General features: G+C 42.7%; 1 protein-coding gene and 1 pseudogene across 5 annotated transcripts in view; both read right to left on the reverse strand.

Annotated features, from left to right (window-relative positions):
• The window catches only part of gria4b (glutamate receptor, ionotropic, AMPA 4b), a 134,570-nt gene extending 110,498 nt beyond the window's left edge, over positions 1-24,072 (reverse strand). For all 5 annotated transcript variants that reach the window (XM_063011792.1, XM_063011791.1, XM_063011793.1 and 2 more), the window contains exons 1-2: positions 23,849-24,072; positions 17,190-17,348 (exon numbers count right to left, since the gene is read on the reverse strand). In XM_063011792.1, the coding sequence (XP_062867862.1) occupies positions 17,190-17,348; positions 23,849-23,936 (247 nt within the window). In that variant the 5' untranslated portion in view covers positions 23,937-24,072. The remainder of the gene's footprint in view (positions 1-17,189; positions 17,349-23,848) is intronic.
• On the reverse strand, positions 16,533-16,630 carry LOC134330993 (U2 spliceosomal RNA; annotated as a pseudogene).
• Positions 24,073-26,127: the final 2,055 nt, after the last annotated feature.

Genomic DNA, 26,127 nt, shown 5'->3' on the forward strand with positions numbered 1-26,127 from the left:
CCTCAGTTCGCTCGCCTCAGTTTTTTTGGAAACCAGATCACATGGAGAGGAATGTGAGCGGCACAGAAGATGCCCTCCGTGGTGGCGCATGTTTAAGTCTGTCTGAAAACCTCATGATCTCTCTACACTCCTGAGAAGAATTCTGAGTGATAATCTGACTGAATAACGAGGGAGCGTCTGATGCTTCCTCAACGCTCACAAAAAACTACAAACGTGGCGGACGAATGTGAATGCGAAGCAACCAACAGAGTTCTTTTCAATTGTAAATAAACTCATTGATGTTTAATCTGTATAAAGGTGCGCAAGTGTAAATTCGGGCTCGTGGGAGACGTTAGCTGGCGTGCTAGCGGGTTGAACGGCCTGAGGCTAACTGTGTTAGCATAGTAAGCTAAAACTGTGGTGTATAAGTAGTGTGTCTAAATAATCTGCCTAATGGGTTTGATGTCTTATTAGGCAGTAGGCAGCGAGGCAGCGCACTAGGTTTTACACAGACGCCTGGTATGAATACAGGGTGGCATCATAGTGCAGTGGGTACCGCTATTGTGTCACAGCAAAAAGGACATGGGTTCGATTCCCCAGCCAGGTGGTCCTTTCTGAGTTGAGTTTGCATGTTCTCCCTGTGTCTACGTGTGTTTCCTTCAGGCCTGCAGGATGTGAGTGTGTGACCTGTGATGAATCTATTGCGTCACAGCAAAAAGGACATGGGTTCGATTCCCTGGCCGGGTGGTCAGGGTCCTTTCTGAGTTGAGTTTGCATGTTCTCCCTGTGTCTACGTGTGCTTCTTCCAGGCCTGCAGGAAGCTACTAGAAATTGAAGTGTGAGTGTGTGACCTGTGATGGACTGGTGACCTTCACCTGACCAGGGTAAAGAGGTGCTAAATTTAAAACTAGCCTGGAATCACTACATGCAGGACAGAAATGGTAGTCCAGGCCACTCCTTCTGATCTAATTTAGCCCATTTTTGGTCCTTGACTTGAAAGCGTTTCTGGATGCTGACACAGACGTCACCCCTCTCCCGTCTGGAGAGCTCAAAGTCATATATGTGAAGAGGAGCTAAACTCCCCCACACTGCGACCGCTGTGATGCTATCAGGAAAAAAAAACGATAGCGCCGCGGGAGCTCCTGGTTTAGGACCAGAACGGAAAACAGCTCAGGCCTCGACCAAACTGAAAATTTCCCAGTGAAGGTCACAGGACGCCGGATACTGACGGGTACCGCGGTCAAACGCCGTTCGATCGGCTGAGCGGCTCGAGAGCGGAAGGAGAAGATTGAGAGAACAGCCCACAGACGGCGGCGGGATCATCAAGAGCCGAACGATTCTCCTCTGCTCAACCCTGCGTGGCTGCTACGGCCCCCCGGTGACAAATAAAAGCCTCCGTGTGGAGCAAACTGCGAGTCGATTCGGGCCCGGGAGTGAAAATGAGTGTGGAGAGAAAAGGCTGAGATGAAACTCAAATGTGCAGCATGGATTCATACACCGATCAGCCATAACATTAAAACCACCTCCTTGTTTCTACACTCACTGTCCACTTTATCAGCTCCACTTACCATATAGAAGCACTTTGTAGTTCTACAATTACTGACTGTAGTCCATCTGTTTCTCTGCATGCTTTGTTAGACCCCTTTCATGCTGTTCTTTAATGGTCAGGACCCCCACAGGACCACCACAGAGCAGGTATTATTTAGGTGGTGGATCATTCTCAGCACTGCAGTGACACTGACATGGTGGTGGTGTGTTAGTGTGTGTTGTGCTGGTATGAGTGGATCAGACACAGCAGCGCTGCTGGAGTTTTTAAATACCGTGTCCACTCACTGTCCACTCTATTAAACACTCCTACCTAGATGGTCCACCTCGTATATGTAAAGTCAGAGACGATCGCTCATCTATTGCTGCTGTTTGAGTCGGTCATCTTCTAGACCTTCATCAGTGGTCATAGGACGCTGCCCACGGGGCGCTGTTGGCTGGATATTTTTGCTTGGTGGACTATTCTCAGTCCAGCAGTGACAGTGAGGTGTTTAAAAACTCCAGCAGCACTGCTGTGTCTGATCCACTCATACCAGCACAACACACACTAACACACCACCACCATGTCAGTGTCACTGCAGTGCTGAGAATGATCCACCACCTAAATAATACCTGCTCTGTGCTGGTCCTGTGGGGGTCCTGACCATTGAAGAACAGGGTGAAAGCAGGTTAAAAAAGTATGTAGAGAAACAGATGGACTACAGTCAGTAATTGTAGAACTACAAAGTGCTTCTATATGGTAAGTTGAGCTGATAAAATGGACAGTGATTTTAGAAACAAGAAGGTGTCAGAGGCGCATCCACTGCTAACCAGTGTAGCATTGTAGCGATGCAGGAGAGAAGGTTCTTCCCCAAACTTTTGACACCAAGTTGGAAGCAAATAAATGAGGCTGAAACACATGAACTCACTCAGTCATTATGACCGGTGTGCACATACTTTTGGCTGAGGTGTATCAAATGAGACAATCAGTGGCATCATTATTAGCTCTTAGATCATGAGTGTGTGTGTGTGTGTGTGTGTGTGTTGGAGAAGGACCAGCATGATGCTAAAGATCTAAATATAGTCTGTGGTCGGTGCTCCAGTCATGCACCGCCAGAGCTAAGATCTCAAGCTCTTGAGTTCAAATCTCAGCTCTGCTATCAGCCGTCCGGGCGTCTACACAGACATCAATTGGCCGTGTCTGAGGGTAGGAGGACCAAAGGAATTGCGGCCTCTGCCGACCACCTCATGCAGGTGAAAAGAAGCGGTTGGCTACTACACACGTCAAAGTGTGAGTCCAAGCCTGCAGTGGTGAGGACTGATGTAGTGTATCTACATGGCCAAAAGAATTTGGACACCTGATCATGAGCTTGTTGGGTCCTATTTGAGATGATGACCCTCAGGGAAAGATAAAACGCAGCGTTAGGAGTGAAGGAGAGAAACGAGCTCTGCTCTCAGAGGATTCATATCTGCAGTGGATGCATGTGTGATGTAGTACAGGGTAGAACGAAGGAACGGCCCCAAAAATGTGTTCACACGCTCCACACTTCCTCCGCCGTGATTTACACACACAGGCCTCAAAATGGCGCGTAATTGAGTGAGCGGCTAATCTGCTTAACCGAAACTGATTGTTCATACACAGTAATGACACCAGCACTTATCAGGCTGTCCCGAATTACTGATAGCGCGCTATGTGCAGTTAATCTCGCCAGCAAATTAAACGCGACACATACATTTCCGAGGCGTCCGTCGTTATTGCCCGGAAGCGCTTCCTATCTTTGCGCGCGGCCTCTCGGAGCATGAGAGGACAGGATTTATGGGGCGGGTTAAAGGGTGGACGGCAGGGCATTAAAACAGCTGTGGGGGGAGCACTGTCATGTACCTGCTGCGGTAAGTTATGCCAAGTTCACACTACACGACGTTCAGAGCTATCAGATCTCTGTACAGTTCACACTACACGACGTTCAAGGCTATCAGATCTCTGTACAGTTCACACTACACGACGTATAGAGCTATCAGATCTCTGTACAGTTCACACTACACGACGTTCAGAGCTATCAGATCTCCGTAGAGTTCACACTACACGACGTACAGAGCTATCAGATCTCAGTACAGTTCACACTACACGACGTACAGAGCTATCAGATCTCTGTACAGTTCACACTACACGACGTTCAGAGCTATCAGATCTCTGTACAGTTCACATTACACGACGTTCAGAGCTATCAGATCTCTGTACAGTTCACACTACACGACGTACAGAGCTATCAGATCTCCGTAGAGTTCACACTACACGACGTACAGAGCTATCAGATCTCTGTACAGTTCACACTACACGACGTATAGAGCTATCAGATCTCTGTACAGTTCACACTACACGACGTTCAGAGCTATCAGATCTCTGTACAGTTCACACTACACGACGTTCAGAGCTATCAGATCTCTGTACAGTTCACACTACACGACGTTCAGAGCTATCAGATCTCTGTACAGTTCACATTACACGACGTTCAGAGCTATCAGATCTCTGTACAGTTCACACTACACGACGTATAGAGCTATCAGATCTCTGTACAGTTCACACTACACGACGTTCAGAGCTATCAGATCTCTGTACAGTTCACATTACACGACGTTCAGAGCTATCAGATCTCTGTACAGTTCACACTACACGACGTTCAGAGCTATCAGATCTCCGTACAGTTCACACTACACGACGTTCAAGGCTATCAGATCTCTGTACAGTTCACACTACACGACGTATAGAGCTATCAGATCTCTGTACAGTTCACACTACACGACGTATAGAGCTATCAGATCTCTGTACAGTTCACACTACACGACGTTCAGAGCTATCAGATCTCCGTAGAGTTCACACTACACGACGTACAGAGCTATCAGATCTCAGTACAGTTCACACTACACGACGTTCAGAGCTATCAGATCTCCGTAGAGTTCACACTACACGACGTACAGAGCTATCAGATCTCAGTACAGTTCACACTACACGACGTTCAGAGCTATCAGATCTCAGTACAGTTCACACTACACGACGTACAGAGCTATCAGATCTCTGTACAGTTCACACTACACGACGTACAGAGCTATCAGATCTCTGTACAGTTCACACTACACGACGTTCAGAGCTATCAGATCTCTGTACAGTTCACACTACACGACGTTCAGAGCTATCAGATCTCTGTACAGTTCACACTACACGACGTTCAGAGCTATCAGATCTCTGTACAGTTCACACTAAACGACGTTCAGAGCTATCAGATCTCTGTACAGTTCACACTACACGATGTATAGAGCTATCAGATCCCTGTACAGTTCACACTACACGACGTATAGAGCTATCAGATCCCTGTACAGTTCACACTACACGACGTATAGAGCTATCAGATCTCTGTACAGTTCACACTACACGACGTACAGAGCTATCAGATCTCTGTACAGTTCACACTACACGACGTTCAGAGCTATCAGATCTCTGTACAGTTCACACTACACGACGTTCAGAGCTATCAGATCTCTGTACAGTTCACACTACACGACGTTCAGAGCTATCAGATCTCTGTACAGTTCACATTACACGACGTTCAGAGCTATCAGATCTCTGTACAGTTCACACTACACGACGTTCAGAGCTATCAGATCTCTGTACAGTTCACATTACACGACGTTCAGAGCTATCAGATCTCTGTACAGTTCACACTACACGACGTTCAGAGCTATCAGATCTCCGTACAGTTCACACTACACGACGTTCAAGGCTATCAGATCTCTGTACAGTTCACACTACACGACGTATAGAGCTATCAGATCTCTGTACAGTTCACACTACACGACGTATAGAGCTATCAGATCTCTGTACAGTTCACACTACACGACGTTCAGAGCTATCAGATCTCCGTAGAGTTCACACTACACGACGTACAGAGCTATCAGATCTCAGTACAGTTCACACTACACGACGTTCAGAGCTATCAGATCTCCGTAGAGTTCACACTACACGACGTACAGAGCTATCAGATCTCAGTACAGTTCACACTACACGACGTTCAGAGCTATCAGATCTCTGTACAGTTCACACTACACGACGTACAGAGCTATCAGATCTCTGTACAGTTCACACTACACGACGTACAGAGCTATCAGATCTCTGTACAGTTCACACTACACGACGTTCAGAGCTATCAGATCTCTGTACAGTTCACACTACACGACGTTCAGAGCTATCAGATCTCTGTACAGTTCACACTACACGACGTTCAGAGCTATCAGATCTCTGTACAGTTCACACTAAACGACGTTCAGAGCTATCAGATCTCTGTACAGTTCACACTACACGATGTATAGAGCTATCAGATCCCTGTACAGTTCACACTACACGACGTATAGAGCTATCAGATCCCTGTACAGTTCACACTACACGACGTATAGAGCTATCAGATCTCTGTACAGTTCACACTACACGACGTATAGAGCTATCAGATCTCTGTACAGTTCACACTACACGACGTTCAGAGCTATCAGATCTCTGTACAGTTCACACTACACGACGTTCAGAGCTATCAGATCTCTGTACAGTTCACACTAAACGACGTTCAGAGCTATCAGATCTCTGTACAGTTCACACTACACGATGTATAGAGCTATCAGATCCCTGTACAGTTCACACTACACGACGTATAGAGCTATCAGATCCCTGTACAGTTCACACTACACGACGTATAGAGCTATCAGATCTCTGTACAGTTCACACTACACGACGTATAGAGCTATCAGATCTCTGTACAGTTCACACTACACGACGTATAGAGCTATCAGATCCCTGTACAGTTCACACTACACGACGTATAGAGCTATCAGATCCCTGTACAGTTCACACTACACGACGTATAGAGCTATCAGATCCCTGTACAGTTCACACTACACGACGTATAGAGCTATCAGATCTCTGTACAGTTCACACTACACGACGTATAGAGCTATCAGATCCCTGTACAGTTCACACTACACGACTGGATCTCTTGTAATCGGGAGTCTTTTAAGTTTGTGCGCTGATGTGCAGCGTAAAATCAAGTAGGAAAAATAAATTGTGGATTTCGCTACATGGCCAGCAGGGGGCATCTGTTCTGTAGTGAGTTAGAGGTTAATAAATATATTTGCAATGCAGCATGGGTATTATGGTTTGGCGTGGACGATAAGTCACAAATACTGTAAAGCTTGTGATGATGTATTCTGATAGAAACTATACTACACTACTATACTCCTCCCCCGGGTTTCCCCTCACCCCATATCTTGCGTTCTCATTGGCTGTAGCATAGCACTCGCTGCCACTCGCAACCTGCTCACAATGCCTTTCACACTACAGGATTTTGAGTCGCCAGCAGGTCCAGATATTCAACTTGCTAGATATTTTTCTTGAGTCTGTGAACGATTGGCGAGCTGCTCGGATCGAGTCGTTGAACAGTTCACAGTTTCAAGCCCCGAGCGAACGCCGAGTTGCTCCCGAGCTGCCCCATCTAGCGGCAACTAGCGTCGAGCGAAAATCAGGGCACAAATCGTGTAATGTGAACCGGATCTCGTACTGAAGGAAAGCGTAACACGCCCGTTTCTTCAGGCTCAATAGCTATATCACTACTGACTGATTAAAGATGCATTGAAAAAATTAATGAGTGTTTTTTTTATTAGGGTTACACACAACTGCTGAAAGAAAGGAAAGTGAGAGAAAAAAAACAGCACATTGATCCTATGTTTACACCACCAAGCAACGCAGAAGAACGATACGGACTCATGATCAGGACCACGGCTGTAACACGAAGACTGAGTGATGTGCATCAATAAAATTATGATTTCTGTTCACACGTCTTTTACATCTCACACCGTAACAGCCCGACCGCTCAGTCAGCGGTGTGACCGTGTGCAGATACAGCAGATTTACTGCAGTCACTATTGGCTATACGTCATTACATCCCTGGATGTATTTTTGATTTTGGGTCTGTTGACGAGCTACTACACCGGATGTTATGTGTCGGATGCCGTTTGCTGGACCAAAGATGACTTCATCTCAATAAAAGGTATAAAACGCTGCTGCCGACAGCTAACGGAGGCCGATAACTCCGCTGTGTTCGTGCTGTTTATGCGCTCGTCCTGCTTGTGTTCTGATTGTTTTCTTCTCTGTTGGGAACCTTGTATTACTCTAGTTATATACACATACACTGTACGGACGAAAGTATTGGGACACACCTATTTAGCATTGAATTCAGAGGTAGCATTCAGTCCTATTGCCATACGTGTATAAAATTAAGCATCTAGTCATGCATTCATTCCCTCCTTGATATTCCACGATCAACTGTAAGTGATAGTATTGAAAACTGATGGCATTAATAGTGCAGAAAAGTTGCCAACACTCTGCTTATTCATTAACTGCAGAGTTCCAAACCTGCTCTGGCATTAACATAAGGAGAATGTGCTTCATGGCACAGGATTTCATGGCCTTACATCACCAAGCATGAGGCCAAGCGTCGGATGGAGTGGTGTATAGCACTCCGCCATGGGACTCTGAAGCTGTACAAACGTGTTCTCTGGGCTGATAAATCAAGCTTTTCTATCTGGCAGTCTGGCTTTGGAGAATGGCAGGAGAACGTGACCTGCCTGACTGCACTGTACCGGCTGTAAAGGTTGGTGGAGGAGGGATAATGCTATTGGGTTGTTTTTTAGGAGCTGACCTAGGCCCCTTAGTTCCAGCATGACTGTGCCTAAGTGCACAAATCAAGGTTCATAAAGGCATGGCTGGGTGAGTCTGATGTGGAGGGAATGAACTAGTGTGACCCCCAAAATTTAGATGTGATTAAAATCCCCCCCCCACACACACACACAACATACTGATGTTAAAATGATAAATAAACATATTCCATTAACGAGCTTTGCATAATGTTGGGATAAAAGTCAGTGTTCACATCAGCTGTTGATGGCAGGACTTTTTTTACAATGCCCGGAAACACCAATCCCCCCACACCCTGGTAGATTTGGTCCCCCCTAATGTTCAGTTCATGGCTACGGGTATGGCTTTGTGCCACAGTGACTCTTGGACGACATGGAGGAAACCAAAGTACCTGGAAGAATGTCAGATGGACGATAACTAAAGAGAAGAGGACTGAACCCAGGTCCAACCAAAGCTCTAATTGCTGTACCGCTGTGGCATCTTATGAAACCAATAATTCTGTGGATTTCTATGAACTGGTAAATCCAGAACCGCTTTCTGAACCACTCAGATCTTCTGATTGTAATTGTTAGTAAGAAATGCTGTTATTTGCATTTATTCAGTTCGCGTCACACAGATGACGTGGTAATGAAACGCTTGATCGGCTTTCTAACGACTTCCTGTTTTACTTTAAAAGTTTGGAGGTTTTTAATTATAAGCACATTTACAAAATAACAGATTCTATTCCTAATGGGACACACGCTTATAAATCTAATAGCATCTGGAAGAACATAAGCTAAGGTAAGCAGTGGTTATGATTTTTTTGCTGTGTATCAGTTGAAGCTTTTAACTGGAACCTTCTTGTTACGGAAATTACATTAATTTACACAATGACTAGGAAAGTAAAGGCACGAAGTAAAACGGCTAAATACACTCGCTCATCTGTTGTTGTTTTTTATCTGAACTTACAGATTATTTGTTTATTTTTACTCTACATTTCCAATATATGTTTTGTGTAGATTATATTGACTCGTGACTTGACTCTGACTCTAGCCGAAAGACTCGTGACTTGACTCAGACTCTAGCCTAAAGACTTGTGACTTGACTCAGACTCTAGCCTAAAGACTTGTGACTCGACTCAGACTCTAGCCTAAAGACTCGTGACTCGACTCGGACTCTAGCCCAAAGACTCATGACTTGACTCGGACTCTAGCCTAAAGACTCGTGACTTGACTCGGACTCTAGCCCAAAGACTCGTGACTTGACTCGGACTCTAGCCAAAAGACTCGTGACTTGACTCAGACTCTAGCCTAAAGACTCGTGACTCGACTCGGACTCTAGCCAAAAGACTTGTGACTCGACTCGGACTCTAGCCTAAAGACTCGTGACTTGACTCGGACTCTAGCCTAAAGACTCGTGACTTGACTCGGACTCTAGCCTAAAGACTCGTGACTCGACTCGGACTCTAGCCAAAAGACTCGTGACTCGACTCGGACTCTAGCCTAAAGACTCGTGACTTGACTCGGACTCTAGCCTAAAGACTTGTGACTTGACTCGGACTCTAGTCTAAAGACTCGTGACTTGACTCAGACTCTAGCCTAAAGACTCGTGACTTGACTCCGACTGGTATTTTGTGACTTGCGAACATCTCTGGTGTGATACAGGAGAAGCTGTGCAGTGCAGACGTGTGGTTCAGAGCTAAAGAGTCGAGCCCTGGTTGGCCGATGCCATGGCTGACCTGCTCTATTCCCGCTTTACGCCGGCACGCCTGATCCTGATCTAAACTGACAAAAGCCTGAATGTTGCAGAGGGACTGTGGGCGAGTCTCGCTGTGAACGCAGCACGAATATGAACTCTGGTGACCCCGACAGTCCTGCGGTGACTGTACGTAGGTACGTCCACTATACGTACAAAAGTATTGGGACGCCCTTCTGATGTTTGAATTCATGTGTTTTGGTACAGATGTTGCAAGTGTAATAAATCAATTACATAAGGAAAATTATATGATTCCAGTTTAGGGAAGGTCCTTTCCTGTCCTCTGTAAAAACATTACATTTACATTTTTGGCATTTAGCAGACGCCTTTATCCAAAGCAACTTACATTATAGTTACAGTAAACAGTAGGGCCTTGCTCAAGGGCAAAACAGTGACAACCCGGCAGTGGTGGGGCTTGAACCAGCAACCATCTGATTACTAGTCCAGTACCTTAACCACTAGGCTACAGTGTCCTGCACTGAGACCCTGACCTTAGCCTCACTCAACAGCTTTGGAATAAACTAGAACATCAACTGATGTTGGTGATGTTGTCCAGCCATACAAATGCTGTCATCTTTTGACAGAATGGGCACAAATTCCCACAGACATACTCCAAAGTCTTGTAACATGATTTTACATTTACATTTTTGGCATTTAGCAGACGCTTTTATTCAAAGTGACACAGTACTGTGACAGTATACAGTCTAAGCAATTGAGGGTTAACGGCCTTGCTCAAGTGGTGGGGCTTGAACCAGCAGCCTTCCGATTACTAGTCCAGTACCTTAACCACTAGGCTATAACCGTCCTAAATGTCACTTTATTTTAATCCTGTTTGTTTTTGGATGGGACGTCCAGGGTCCAGCAAGCTCATGGTCATGTGTCCATATACTTTTGGTCATATAGGTTAGGTAGGTACCACAATCACTCTCAGTTTAAACAGTGACAGCGCTACCCGCTGCGCCACCGAGCCGTCTTTATACAAAACAGTGTTATTTAAACGAGTGATTCATTAAAATACCAGCTCAATCCCAATCATTTAATTACTTCATATCAATATCAAAGAGATTAGCCCGACCCCTCTAACAATAGCACAACAGCCGCCACAGATGCTAATAGAAGGGAAAATAATCTTCCTATGTCATGTTTCATTTGTAAAACGGACATCCCTTGTTGTGCTCTTTTAACCAGCCATTAAACGCCTCCAAACGCCCCTTCCTAGATTTACTTAAACCAAGCCATCAGTACGTCCATGTGTGTCAATAATTCTGATCATATTATCTGACAGAGTGCACATGATACCCTACAGTGTATTACACCGACCAGACATAACATTATGACCACTGACAGGTGAAGTGAATAACACTGATTATCTCTTCATCACAGCACCTGTTAGTGGGGGGGATATATTAGGCAGCAAGTGAACATTTTATCCTCAGAGTTGATGTTAAAAGCAGGAAAAATGGGCGAGCGTGAGGATCTGAGCGAGTTTGACGAGGGCCAAATTGTGATGGCTAGATGACTGGGTCAGAGCATCTCCAAAACTGCAGCTCTTGTGGGGTGTTGCCGATCTGCAGTGGTCAGTATCTATTAAAAGTGGTCCAAGGAAGGAATAGTGGTAAACCGGCGACAGGGTCATGGGCGGCCAAGGCTCACTGATGCACGTGGGGAGCGAAGGCTGGCCCGTGTGGTCCGATCCAACAGACGAGCTACTGTAGCTCAAACTGCTGAAGAAGTTAAAGGGGGAAGCAAAAGGGGGACCAGCACAATATTAGGAAGGTGGTCATAATGTTATGTCTCATCAGTGTATATCAATTCAGTATGTATTTTTAACTATTCACAACTACGGCCCTGCCTAATTCACGGCCGTGAAACGAGACGTTTCCCGTGTAATATGCAATTTGCTGAGAAATTTTAAATATAAGGATTGATTTTTTTCGTGTAGCATTCAAGTGCTTCACGTTTACTGGTTAATTTGCACTATGATGCATTCTAACAATCCTACGGCAATTCAGTTAGCAATCGCTTAGTCAAAATGTTTAAGATGTCCAAGTGTAAAGCAGCTAAAAACACGACTCGGGTAACTGAGCTGGGAAAACTAACAATCTATTCTGTGGACGCAGAGGGGGGTCAAAACACGGATGAGAATTTGTGTCTTTGAAACCGTCGCTGGATGTTCTAGGTTTACATTCATTTATTAAAGTAGCTGTGATGTGTATCGTAGCTTCCATTTATTCTATCATCTAAATTTACACAAAACCAACGCAAAGGTTCGAGTGAGCTTAGTTAAGGGAGCATGTCCTTTTAAACTGGGGGATGGGTACACACACACACACACACACACATACACAAACACACACAGATGCAGTGAAGTGTCACTGTGAGTGAGACTGAGTGCACTTAGTCTGTATTTGTGTCAGTGAGGAGCCTGAGGACAGAATCACCCATAGAGACAGAAGCACGGGGCTGGACGTGGGCCAGGAAGCAGCCTGTATACACACACACATGCACTATAGTACACACACACTATAGTATACACTCACACACTACAATATACTCACACACTACTGTATAAACACAAACTATAGTTTACACACACACTACTGTATACACACACGCTATAGTACACACACACACTACTGTATACACACACTATAGTTTACACACACACTATAGTATACACACAAACTATAGTTTACACACACACTACTGTATACACACACTCTATAGTTTACACACACACTACTGTATACACACACGCTATAGTTTACACACACACTACTGTATACACATGCTATAGTTTACACACACACTAGTATACACACAAACTATAGTTTACACACACACTACTGTATACACACACTCTATAGTTTACACACACACTACTGTATACACACACTCTATAGTTTACACACACACTACTGTATACACACACTCTATAGTTTACACACACACTACTGTATACACACAAACTATAGTTTACACACACACTACTGTATACACACACTATAGTTTACACACACACTATAGAATACACACAAACTATAGTTTACACACACACTACTGTATACACACACTCTATAGTTTACACACACACTACTGTACACACATGCTATAGTTTACACACACACTACTGTATACACACACTCTATAGTTTACACACACACTACTGTATACACACACGCTATAGTTTACACACACACTACTGTATACACATGCTATAGTTTACACACACACTAGTATACACACAAACTATAGTTTACACACACACTACTGTATACACACACTCTATAGTTTACACACACACTACTGTATACACACACTCTATAGTTTACACACACACTACTGTATACACATGCTATAGTTTACACACACACTACTGTATACACACACTCTATAGTTTACACACACACTAGTATACACACAAACTATAGTTTACACACACACTACTGTATACACACACTCTATAGTTTACACACACACTACTGTATACACACACACTATAGTTTACACACACACTACTGTATACACATGCTATAGTTTACACACACACTACTGTATACACACACTCTATAGTTTACACACACACTACTGTATACACACAAACTATAGTTTACACACACACTACTGTATACACACACTCTATAGTTTACACACACACTACTGTATACACACACTCTATAGTTTACACACACACTACTGTATACACATGCTATAGTTTACACACACACTAGTATACACACAAACTATAGTTTACACACACACTACTGTATACACACACTCTATAGTTTACACACACACTATAGTTTACACATACACTACTGTATACACACACTATAGTTTACACACACACTACTGTATACACACGCTATAGTTTACACACACACTAGTATACACACAAACTATAGTTTACACATACACTACTGTATACACACACTATAGTTTACACACACACTACTGTATACACACGCTATAGTTTACACACACACTAGTATACACACAAACTATAGTTTACACACACACTACTGTATACACACACTCTATAGTTTACACACACACTACTGTATACACACACGCTATAGTTTACACACACACTATAGTATACACACAAACTATAGTTTACACACACACTACTGTATACACACACGCTATAGTTTACACACACACTATAGTATACACACAAACTATAGTTTACACACACACTACTGTATACCCACACACGCTATAGTACACACACACACTACTGTGTACACACACACTACAGTATACACATGCACCATAGTATACATACACTACACACACTACAGTATACATACACACTACAGTATACATACACATGCTACTGTATACTCACAAACACTACTGTATTCACTCACACACTATAGTACACACACACACACGCTACAGTATACACACACTATAGCATACACACACTGTAGTATGCACACACACAATAGTATATACACATACTACTGTATACACACACACACACACTATAGAGAAGGTACAGCAGGGGTTCATGATCTGATGATATTATAATACCATAATACGATGCTAATGCGAGTGAGTGATATGATCATGATGTTAATGTTAGCGATTAGCCCATCAGCACGTCCAGGACAATTAAAATTCATTATTTTTTATCTACAGCGTCTTATAACACAGTCCTGCAAACTTCAGTCAGTATTTTCTTACATCGATTAGTGTTTGTTCATTTTGCTTTGATTGTAATAACACTTGTCAAACCAACACTTAACTATATATAATTTTCAGTGGTAACTGTATGAGATCTGGGAATTGGAATCTCATACGTGCTTTTGGCCGGACAGGCATCAGGCACAATTAGCTGTTTTATTTTTTCCTATTGCAATTTATTTCCTATTGCGATTTATATTCCAGATTTTCTGTCCGTTGACTATCAGTATGTGGAAATTTAATGGAGGGTTTTTAGTTTACTCCTGTATTTAGGGGATCGGATACCCTTCCAGATGCAACCCTCCTATTTCTATCTGGATATAAGATAGATATAAACCCCCCCCCCCCCGAAACAGCCAACCATACAAACATCATGACAATAAATAATTCAAACTGCAAGTAGGGTTTCATCAGCATCCTAACAGCACATTTACACCGAAAATCACCCAATTATTTTACACAGATTTTTTTTTACAAAAGTAAGTCCTGTAAAGTAACCAATCCATCTACCTGCATGTTACTGGAAAAAGAGAGAAAATCAGAGCATCTGGAAGAAAGTCAAATGGATGTTAACTAAAGAGAAGAGGATTAAACCCAGGTCTATAGGACTGTACAACCAATTACTGTACCTCTGTGACATGCAACAAAGTACAGTAATGATGTTTCAGCCAGACTGACCAGTTCTTAAGAGTTCTTAAGAGTTCTTAAGTTAAACTAGAGAGGTGCATTTCCTGAAGAAAATGCGAGTGTGATTGCAGTGCAGCGGGTGGGCGGGGGTGCATATCCAAATGCTGTATCCAAGTCGGGCTGTCATCAGTGGGCTGTACAATTTGGAGTTGGAACGGCGTTGATATCGCAAACTTTCAAAAAGTGAATGGAAGTTAATTCAGTTAATTAATTCAGTTAATTAAAAAAGCGTATAAAAACGGGTGTGGCGGGTGAACGGGTGGGCGGATCCAAAAGCTGTATACAAGCAATACCTCAATGGGCCGGACGATTTGGAGTTGGAACAGCGTTGATATTTAAAAAATTGTGGACGAAGAAAGCCAGACAAAAAACAGGATAACAGTAGTGTGATTGCCTACTGCAATCATACTAATAACACTGCTACTGCTACATGAAAAATCATCTAAAAAACAAAAAGGTTCTTTGCTGCTTAAGTGAATTCTTCATCCTTCATTTTCTACGTTTTTTGTTTATCATTTGTACCTTTTTATCTGATTCTACCTAGAACCGTTTAGGAAACTTTTCTCCAAATGTTCAAACCAACAGATCCTTCATGGATGAAACCTCTTTTCTAAGAATGTGAAATACTGTTAAGATCCCACAGAGAGACACGTGAACCTGAAGAACATCTCAGGGTGCATAAAAGTGAACGCTATGAAAAAATTGGGGTCCCTTAGAGGTTCTATAGATGCTTAAAGGTTCTAAATAGAGCCTGTAAACCTTTAAGAACCTTGTAAATGTTATCATGTCTTTTTGCTGCTCCAACGGCCATCGCCACCAGAATCCCAGTTATTCATGAAATCTTAATTGTGCTGTTCTACATGGAACAAAGATTTTTCTCAAGGAGTAGACAGTAGTAGACGAATGTTTTTTGCTCATAAAAGTATGAACTCGAAGAATCATAGAACTAAAAAGAATCATAGCTACCATGTTTTAAGAATAAAATAAAACAAAATGCCCTTATTTGTCAAGTATACATCTAGACATGTATTGTAAAATTAAATTCTTTATCTGCATATCACAGCTTGTTTGGAAGTCTTGGAAGCCTTGCTCAAGAGCCCAACAGTGGCATCATAGCAGAGCCAGGATTCAAACTGACAATCTACTGATTGATAGCCCAAAGCCCACCCACCAGGCCTCCACTGTACACTGTATTTGGTCCTCAGATGGAGGATGTAACAGATATTTAACTGATGAGAACAGTTACTCCGCTTGATCTTAGCCAAAGTGCAGAGAAGCGATGACCTTAAGGTGATGAATGTAACCTTTAAATCTTCAAGCCTGCACATCTTACAAAACGTGGGTTCTTTAATTGTTCTTTAAACAGTTAACAGCTATGGGCAGGATTAATAAATATGGACAAGAACGACTTTAAGGGTTTTTGCTTTACAAATCAGAATAACACGTTATTTAATTCAAATAGGGTTCCTTTCTGATATGGTTCTCCATTCAGGCAAACCAACAGACTCATGTATGTGTAGGAGTTCTAGGAAGTAGAATTGTATATGATATATAAAAGAAGAAAGCTTTAACATTTTCTCTTACAGAACACAGCGAGAAACACTTTAGGCTGCTAGAACGTTTTTATAAGATTATAGAGTACGTTATACTGCCAATATTGCTCTCAGGTACCAACTAAGCCTCTTATTATCAGCTCTATCACTTACACTCGGGTCAATTATTAAGTCCATGAACAGCTTAGTTCCAAACAACCCCCGTCCAACAACCGTTTGCCCCCCCCCGGGAGGTCACCTTCTCCCCGGGCTAATTAAGCAGCTGAAATGAAAGGAGCTGGACTCACAGGCGTTGGTGACGGCGAAGCTGTTGGCTGTCTCGATGTTGTCCACGTGGGGCACCAGGTTAAACGGTGCCTCCGATGCATTGGGGCTCGTGTTGTGTAGAAATATAGCCAAGCGAAAGGCAGTGTACTCCTGATCTGTGTTTCTGATGAACAGCCCGCCTGCAAAGGTGAGAGAGAAAGGAAGGAAGGAAGATAAAAAAGATAAAGGAAGGAAGAAATAAGGAAGGAAGGAAGGAAGGAAGGAAGGAAGGAAGGAAGGAAGGAAGGAAGAAAGGAAGGAAGGAAGATAAAGGAAGGAAGGAAGGAAGATAAAAAAGATAAAGGAAGGAAGAAATAAGGAAGGAAGGAAGATGAAGGAAGGAAGGAAGGAAGGAAGGAAGGAAGGAAGGAAGGAAGGAAGGAAGGAAGGAAGGAAGGAAGGAAGAAAGGAAGGAAGGAAGATAAAGGAAGGAAGGAAGGAAGATAAAAAAGATAAAGGAAGGAAGAAATAAGGAAGGAAGGAAGATGAAGGAAGGAAGGAAGGAAGGAAGATGAAGGAAGGAAGGAAGGAAGATAAAGGAAGGAAGGAAGATAAAAAAGATAAAGGAAGGAAGAAATAAGGAAGGAAGGAAGGAAGATGAAGGAAGGAAGGAAGGAAGGAAGGAAGGAAGGAAGGAAGATGAAGGAAGGAAGGAAGGAAGGAAGATAAAGGAAGGAAGGAAGGAAGGAAGGAAGGATGATAAAGGAAGGAAGGAAGATAAAAAAGATAAAGGAAGGAAGAAATAAGGAAGGAAGGAAGATGAAGGAAGGAAGGAAGGAAGGAAGATGAAGGAAGGAAGGAAGGAAGGAAGATAAAGGAAGGAAGGAAGGAAGATAAAGGAAGGAAGGAAGGAAGATAAAGGAAGGAAGGAAGATAAAAAAGATAAAGGAAGGAAGAAATAAGGAAGGAAGGAAGGAAGGAAGGAAGGAAGGAAGGAAGGAAGGAAGGAAGGAAGGAAGGAAGATAAAAAAGATAAAGGAAGGAAGAAATAAGGAAGGAAGGAAGGAAGGAAGATGAAGGAAGGAAGAAATAAGGAAGGAAGGAAGGAAGATGAAGGAAGGAAGGAAGGAAGGAAGGAAGGAAGGAAGGAAGGAAGGAAGGAAGGAAGGAAGGAAGGATAAAGAAAGGAAGGAAGGAAGATAAAAAACATAAAGGAAGGAAGAAATAAGGAAGGAAGGAAGGAAGGAAGGAAGGAAGATAAAGGAGGAAAGATAAAGGAAGGAAGGAAGATAAAAAAGATAAAGGAAGGAAGAAATAAGGAAGGAAAGAGGGAAGGACGATAGAGGGAGGAAGGAGGGAGGGAAGAAAGGAAGGAGGGAAGGAAGGACGTTAGAGGGAGGAAGGAGGGAGGGAAGAAAGGAAGGAGGGAAGGAAGGACGTTAGAGGGAGGAAGGAGGGAGGGAAGAAAGGAAGGAAGGAAGGAAGGACGATAGAGGGAGGAAGGAGGGAGGGAAGAAAGGAAGGAGGGAAGGAAGGACGTTAGAGGGAGGAAGGAGGGAGGGAAGAAAGGAAGGAAGGAAGGAAGGATGTTAGAGGGAGGAAGGAGGGAGGGAAGAAAGGAAGGAAGGAAGGAAGGAAGGAAGGAAGGAAGGAAGGAAGGAAGGAAAAAAGAAAGAAGGGGGGAGGGAAGGAAGAAATAAATAAATTAATTAATTATTTAATTACATTTTGCCCCAAATTAATGTCAGAATTATATAACTTAGCAGACGAGAATCTTACATCAAGAAAATAATAATTAGTATTGCCGTCTTTTGCTCCTAAACGATGTCTATCCTTCCTGAAATGCTCTTATACAAGTCCTAAAAGGTTTGTGGTGGAATGTTGGAGCTTTCTCTAGTTCTTTAGGAGATGAACTGGTAATCGGGAGATCTGTGTGACTGTCCGTGTGTGTGATACAGATCTCCATATAAACCTGCCTCATGCAGGTGAAAAGATGCGGTCGGTACTGCACACGTGTCGCAGGGTGGCGTGTAATGTTTGCGACCCTTCTCGGTTGAAAATTGGGGGAAACACACAATCAGAAAAGCTGCTAACTGTGGAGGACATGGATGGTACTTGACTTCAACCTGATCTGCTATTAAACCCTCCTGCTGGATTATAGGAGCATCATCAGAAATGAAGATTTGCACCGTGGGGGGCATCTGATCCTCTAAAATTACCTCATAATTGTAGGTTGTTATACAACGATACAAAACAATCACAGGATCTAATGATTTCCAGCAGATGCTGCCAGATCCGTTATGAATCCCACTCTTGTAGGTCAGAACAAGGTTTGGCTTTGTCAGAACAAAAACTCATTCCCATGATGATGAAAACTGGTGAAAGTGGACTCCATTGCTCAGGGATCCAGGTTTTGTACTTTCTACACCAGGTTATGAATCTTTGTGCATATGAATGTGCATTGTGACTGAATGGCAGTTATTCATAAAGTCCAGCTATGTGAAGATCACAATCTAGAGTTTTATTGAGACTGGATCATAAAGGTATTTGATTAATGTTAAAAAAGTAAGTAATTAGCCTAGACGGTGGTGTATTTTCTGTAAATAAGTTTTTAACTGCGTCCACCGTTCCTTGTTGCTGATGTAATTCGTCCATGTTTCACTTTTGTGCTGACATGACGTTCAGAAATGCTTCTCTTGTAATCCTTTTCTTTCTTTGTGATTAGCTGCCAATTAGGCACTTATTTCTTCTTTTAGGAACTGTTAGTTGCCTAACGCTGCTTAAAATCACTTATTATTTATTATTATTATTATTATTATTACATGCTGTTAACAACCTTAATCAACCTGATTGAAAGTGAAATCCAGTCCAAATGAGGACAGCTGGAGCCTAGCCTAGGTTAAGGTACTTGACTAGTAATCAGAAGATTCAAGCCCCACCTCTGACAAGCTGTTACCTTGGGGACTTGAGCAAGGCCTTTAGCCCTCAATTACTTAGTCTATATACTATCATGGTACTGTAAGTCGAATCGGATAACAGCGATGTAAATGACCTAACCAGCCCAAATATGAAGAGTGCATTTCCCATTATTATGCAGTTATACGGTTTAGAAATTTGACCCAGGAGTCACTTCAGGGGTGAAACCAGCCCCACTATACTGTAAAATGTGCACATTATGGTGTAGACTGAAGTCACTTAACATCCACTACATTTACTCACTTTTTTGGCATTACATGGTATTGTTAAAATCAATAGCTGGTTAGTATGAGAGCTCTGATTTCAGGCTTTCAATGAGCTTAGGGGTGTATCAGCTAATCAAGACTGGACATGATTCATAAGGCGTACAGAACCACACCCAATGAGTGAACATTTACATTTACGGCATTTAGCAGACGCTTTTATATAAGCAACTGAGGGTTAAGGGCCTTGCTCAAGAGCCCAACAGGGGATTTGAACCAGGAACCTTCTGCTCACTAGTCCAGTATCTTAACTGCTAGGCTACAACTGCCCCACTGAACAATCGGGAGACTGAACCTGCACAAACATTCTCCATTTCACCTCAGAACAGACGTTTTAAGGCTTATGACTGTTTTAGTGTCACTCAGGACACACCGGTGCACCTTAAGGTGTTCGCCAGTTGTCATACAACTCTCATGTCATTAAAACTCAGACAGCATTGGCATAGGACAAGATTAAACTCAATTTATACACACAAATGATCAAAAAAAGATCAAAAACAAACTCAATATAATCGCTGCTTAATATACTGGCAATTCAGTTTATCTCTACTGCTGTATAGATACACTGATCAGCCATAACATTAAAACCACCTCCTTGTTTCTACACTCACTGTCCATTTTATCAGCTCCACTTACCATATAGAAGCACTTTGTAGTTCTACAATTACTGACTGTAGTCCATCTGTTTCTCTACATACCTTTTTAACCTGCTTTCTCCCCGTTCTTCAATGACTAGGACCCCAAGAGTGCAGTGACACTGACATGGTGGTGGTGTGTTAGTGTGTGTTGTGCTGGTATGAGATGGTATGCTGGATCAGACACAGCAGCACTGCTGGAGTTTTTAAATACCGTGTCCACTCACTGTCCACTCTATTAGACACTCCTACCTAGTCGGTCCACCTTGTAGATGTAAAGTCAGAGACGATCGCTCATCTATTGCTGCTGTTTGAGTCGCTCATCTTTTAGACCTTCATCAGTGGCCACAGGACGCTGCCCACAGGGCGCTGTTGGCTGGATATTTTTGGTTGGTGGACTATTCTCAGTCCAGCAGTGACAGTGAGGTGTTTAAAAACTCCAGCAGCGCTGCTGTGTCTGATGCACTCATACCAGCACAACACACACTAACACACCACCACCATGTCAGTGTCACTCCAGTGCTGAGAATGATCCACCACCTAAATACTACCTGCTCTGTAGTGGTCCTGTGGGGGTCCTGACCATTGAAGAACAGGGTGAAAGGAGCTAACAAAGCATGCAGGGAAACAGATGGACTACAGTCAGTAATTGTAGAACTACAAAGTGCTTGTATGGTAAGTGGAGCTGATAAAATGGACAGTGAGTGTAGAAACAAGGAGGTGGTTTTAATGTTATTGCTGATCGGTGTATATAAAACAGGATTAAACTAACAGAACATAAAATACAGAATAAATAAACCAAGGCAGCAATAAAAAATACCAAGACAAACTAAAACTAAACTAAATTACTGTACAAAATGAAAGGAATCTAACCACAGAGTCTGACTAAAGTGTCTAACCACATAAGAACTGAGATATTTTCTCCTCACACACATTAACATTTACATATTCAGCATTTAGCAGACGATTTTATCCTAAAGTATTGTGGCAGTATATTGTCTAAGCAATTGAGGATTAAGGGCCTTGTTCAAAGGCCCAACAGTGGCAACCTGGCAGTGGTGGGGCTTGAACCAGCGACCTTTCAACTACTAGTCCTGTAACTTAACCACTGGGCTACAACTGCCCAAAACAGAATAGAGACAAACAAAAGCAAAAGTGCAAACCAGTGCTGACCGTAGTGATCGCTGTTTACTTTACACAACCACCACACGGTGATTAGGACATAAAACCAAACTAAGAAGTTGCCAAACATGCCGTTTCCAAACCCAAAGGCTAAAAAAGTGAGGCTGGCACACGAGTGTAGCAGCGAGTTTCATTCTAACACCAACGAGGACCCCGCTACTCTTTCTGTAATCCTTCACCGCTTGTGCTGGTGCCTATTCAGACAGTAGGAGTCACTGGTGCAGCAGTATGGTAGTAAATCCCCATCACAACCACAGCTTTGGTAAACTGAAAGATAGACAATATGGGACAGGTTCCTTAAATCATTTTTTAAGGATTGATGTGAGGTTGGAAAGATCTAGAAACCCAGAAATGTGAAGCGATCACCCTGCATAGAGCATGAGAACAGACTGGCACCAAACGCGCATGAAGCTGAAATCAGCAGCATTTCAGAAATCAGGGGTTATTCAACGTGTAGCAAATTTTCAATTTTGGAGAAATGATGGATGTTTATGCTGTAGTTTAGTAGTTTAAATTGTATAGTAAACACTGCAGCACACATTGTAGTGTACATTCTAGTGCACACTGTATTTTCTAATGTAGTTTTCCTTGTAGAACAAATAGGGTTAGAAATTCGGGTAATAACCACACTGTAAAAATGGTATTTCCAAAATCACAGACTGTACAGCTGAAGATTGTGTGCGACAGTCTCTGGTAGATTTATTTTCCCATTTCCTCTACAATTCTTTTGGAGAAAAGAGGGTCAGGAGCGTGACCCAGAGCTTGATGCAGTGCTGAAATAAAATTAAGGAAGGCACTCATGGACTGGCAACACACAGAGAGCTGGCAAAGAAATTCATGCATGTTTATTCGCACCAGAATCACCATGTTACCATGATGTACCAGCACTAAATGCACCAAGCGCAATACAATTTTAGGGACTGATGGGGGTTAAAAGCGTGACCCAGAGATTGAGGCAATCCTGGTGTCCAAATGACAAGACATAAATGACAAGAATTATCATGCATAATGTGCACACGCATGGCTGCAAACGGAAATACGCAAAAAAAAAAAAAAAAAGAAAAGAAAAGAAATACAATCTTATTTTGGACACGGCATTTCCACGGGTTACACGATGCGTGGACGTGTGAGCTGGATTCTCTTTTGATTTATTCCTGTGTAAAGAAAACCAGAGGCAGGAACGTGACCCAGAGCTTGATGCAGTACTGGAATGGAATTAAGGAAAGGCACTTTGGAGTGACGGCGCACAAAGCGCATGCAAAAGCGAGCAATGGTGCCGTCCAGATGTGGTATAAAATGACAACACGAGCAATAAACAAATGAACAAGGGTGTAAAAAATTGCATTAAAAGGTTGCATTCGCAGGTTATTGCAGGTTATGTGCACCACATGTGCACCTGAAGCGGCGCATCCCGGTTTGGTTAGTGCGGAACAGCGGTGGCGCTCGCCGGCGCACTGCGGTGCATGTCAGTAAACCGATCTCAGAATCTATACAATCGATCGACCTTTAGAAATACACTTTATAATTAAAAACACATCCTTTATTGCTGTTTAGCTGCACACACGCGTGCACAAATGACAAAAACAAGCAGAACAGGTGCAGAGTGAACGGAGAACGGAGCAGAAGGATTTCGGTGCGACTCACCGATCTGAACGCTGCTCGGAAAAGCCCCCATGGCGAGTCCGCGGACGCAGGATAGTATCAGTACAAGCTGATGGTACGAAATCCTCATTTTGCTCGGATAGGAACTATTGAGAGACACGGAGCATGACGTCAGCCCGGTGATATCAACAATCCATCGCGCGCTGCCGCCGCCGCCGCCGCCGCTGCCGCTGTTTCACCCGCAGTGGCGCGAGCCTGGTGCACAGAGTCCGTCCGACAGCAGCCGCTCCACATGCAGGACCGGAGAGCTGTGGGGGTGGGGGGTGTTGGGGCGTGTGTGTGTGTGTGCGTGTGTGTGTGTGTGCGTGTGTGTGTGTTTGTGGTGTGCAATGCTGTGTTGCCAGATTGCGCATTTAAACCGTCTTTTTAATTAGAATCGTTTGTTTATTTATTGGGATTTTAACGCCATTTTTTTACACACTCTGGTTACAGTCATGACAGGAACGGTAGTTACTCATTACACAAGGTTCATCAGTCCACAAGGCCATATCGAACACAGTCAGTCGTGGACAATTTAGTGTTTCCAATTCGCCTCACTTGCACGTCTTCGGACTGTGGGAGGAAACCGGAGCAACCGGAGGAAACCCACGCAGACACGGGGAGAACATGCAAACTCCACACCGCCCCGCCTGGGCATCGAACCCAGGACCTTCTTGCTGTGAGGCGACAGTGCTAACCACTTAGCCACCGTGCCGCCCTTTTAATTGGAATGCATTTACTGTACAGGGTGAAACATTACTATATCACTATAAAACACATTTACTGTACTGTATGTCATATACACCGATCAGGCATAACATTATGACCACCATTAGACCACCATAAGATGGGTCCCTGCTGAGCAGATGTAATAGTGCGCTTACATTTAAAACGATGCGGTTGCTAAGTATTATTGGATAGGGATACTTCATATATTAAGTAGGGAGTGATCAGAAATTAAGTCGTTCTGTGGTACAATTACCAGGTTGTCTATGTTCATACCATAAGTAAGTATTAAATTTAAGGTATGTTTACAGCGGTAAGTGGGTCCCGTTACATTTTGGGTAATGCCTAAAGATTCTAAAATAGAATCAAATGCAACTTTGAGTGGATTACACTTATCCTCATAATGAATCTTAAAGTCACCAACAATTAAAGCTTTTTTAGCTGATAAGACTAATTTAGAAAGAAAATCGGCAAATTCGTAAAGAAATTCTGAGTAAGGACCAGGGGGTCGATAAACAGTAACCAGCTTAAACATACTAGTTTTATCAGATGAACATTTATTGGCTATGTCAGAGATAAGAACTTCAAATGAGTTTCTTCATGTAATGGTTTCTTCATGTAATTTTAAGGGAGCTTTTCCTTGCCACTGTCGCCCTCGGCTTGCTCAACAGGGGTTTTTGTATCTGTTGGTCCTGGATTTTGTAAAGTTGCTTTGAGTGGAAAATGTCTATTGTAAAAAGCGCTATATAAATAAATTTGACTTGACTTGACTTGACCACCTTCCTAATACAGTCGACTCTTGACTTACGAATTTAATTGGTTCTGAAGTGCTGTTCTTAAGTCAAAATGTTCGTTAGTTAAACCTATTTTTCCCATAAGAAATAATGTAAATAGAATTAATCCGTGCCAGACCTCCCAAACCCCCCCTTATCCCTAACCTCTTTAATGTCTTAAATGCTCTTTTTTGTTATAAATACAAGTATATTTTCCCTAAATCTTAAATTATAGAATAGACATTCTGTAATAAACAATAATAAACAACAATACACAGTAGTACTGTACATATAAACACACACACCACATTTCAGTACAGTACGTGTGCTGTACCATACACCATAATACATTTCCTTCTTTTTATATAAAATGTATCTACCAGAAACAACAATAACTCTCATATTTCTCTATTATTTCCTTCTTTATTTCAGTAGTGTTGCATTTTGTAGGTGTAATTGCACGAAAGAAAGAATACTTTACTGAACTGACTTCCTTCTTCTCTCTCACTCACTGTCCCCTCTGTCTGATACACAGTGACACCTACTGGCAGGAGTAATTATACAACAACAAATGTAATAGATTTGTTCATTTTCTCAGCACTGCGCTTTCTCTGCACCTTGTTTGGGAACATTTTAATACTGAATTTTATAAAATATAAAGAAAACACTGGAAAAACATCGTCCTCTGTCCGAATGTTCACTCACTGTATATATACATATATATATATATATATATATATATATATATATATATATATACAGTGTATCACAAAAGTGAGTACA

Source organism: Trichomycterus rosablanca, chromosome 16, assembly GCF_030014385.1.
Source record: "Trichomycterus rosablanca isolate fTriRos1 chromosome 16, fTriRos1.hap1, whole genome shotgun sequence".
In the NCBI taxonomy this organism is placed as follows: Eukaryota; Metazoa; Chordata; class Actinopteri; order Siluriformes; family Trichomycteridae; genus Trichomycterus; species Trichomycterus rosablanca.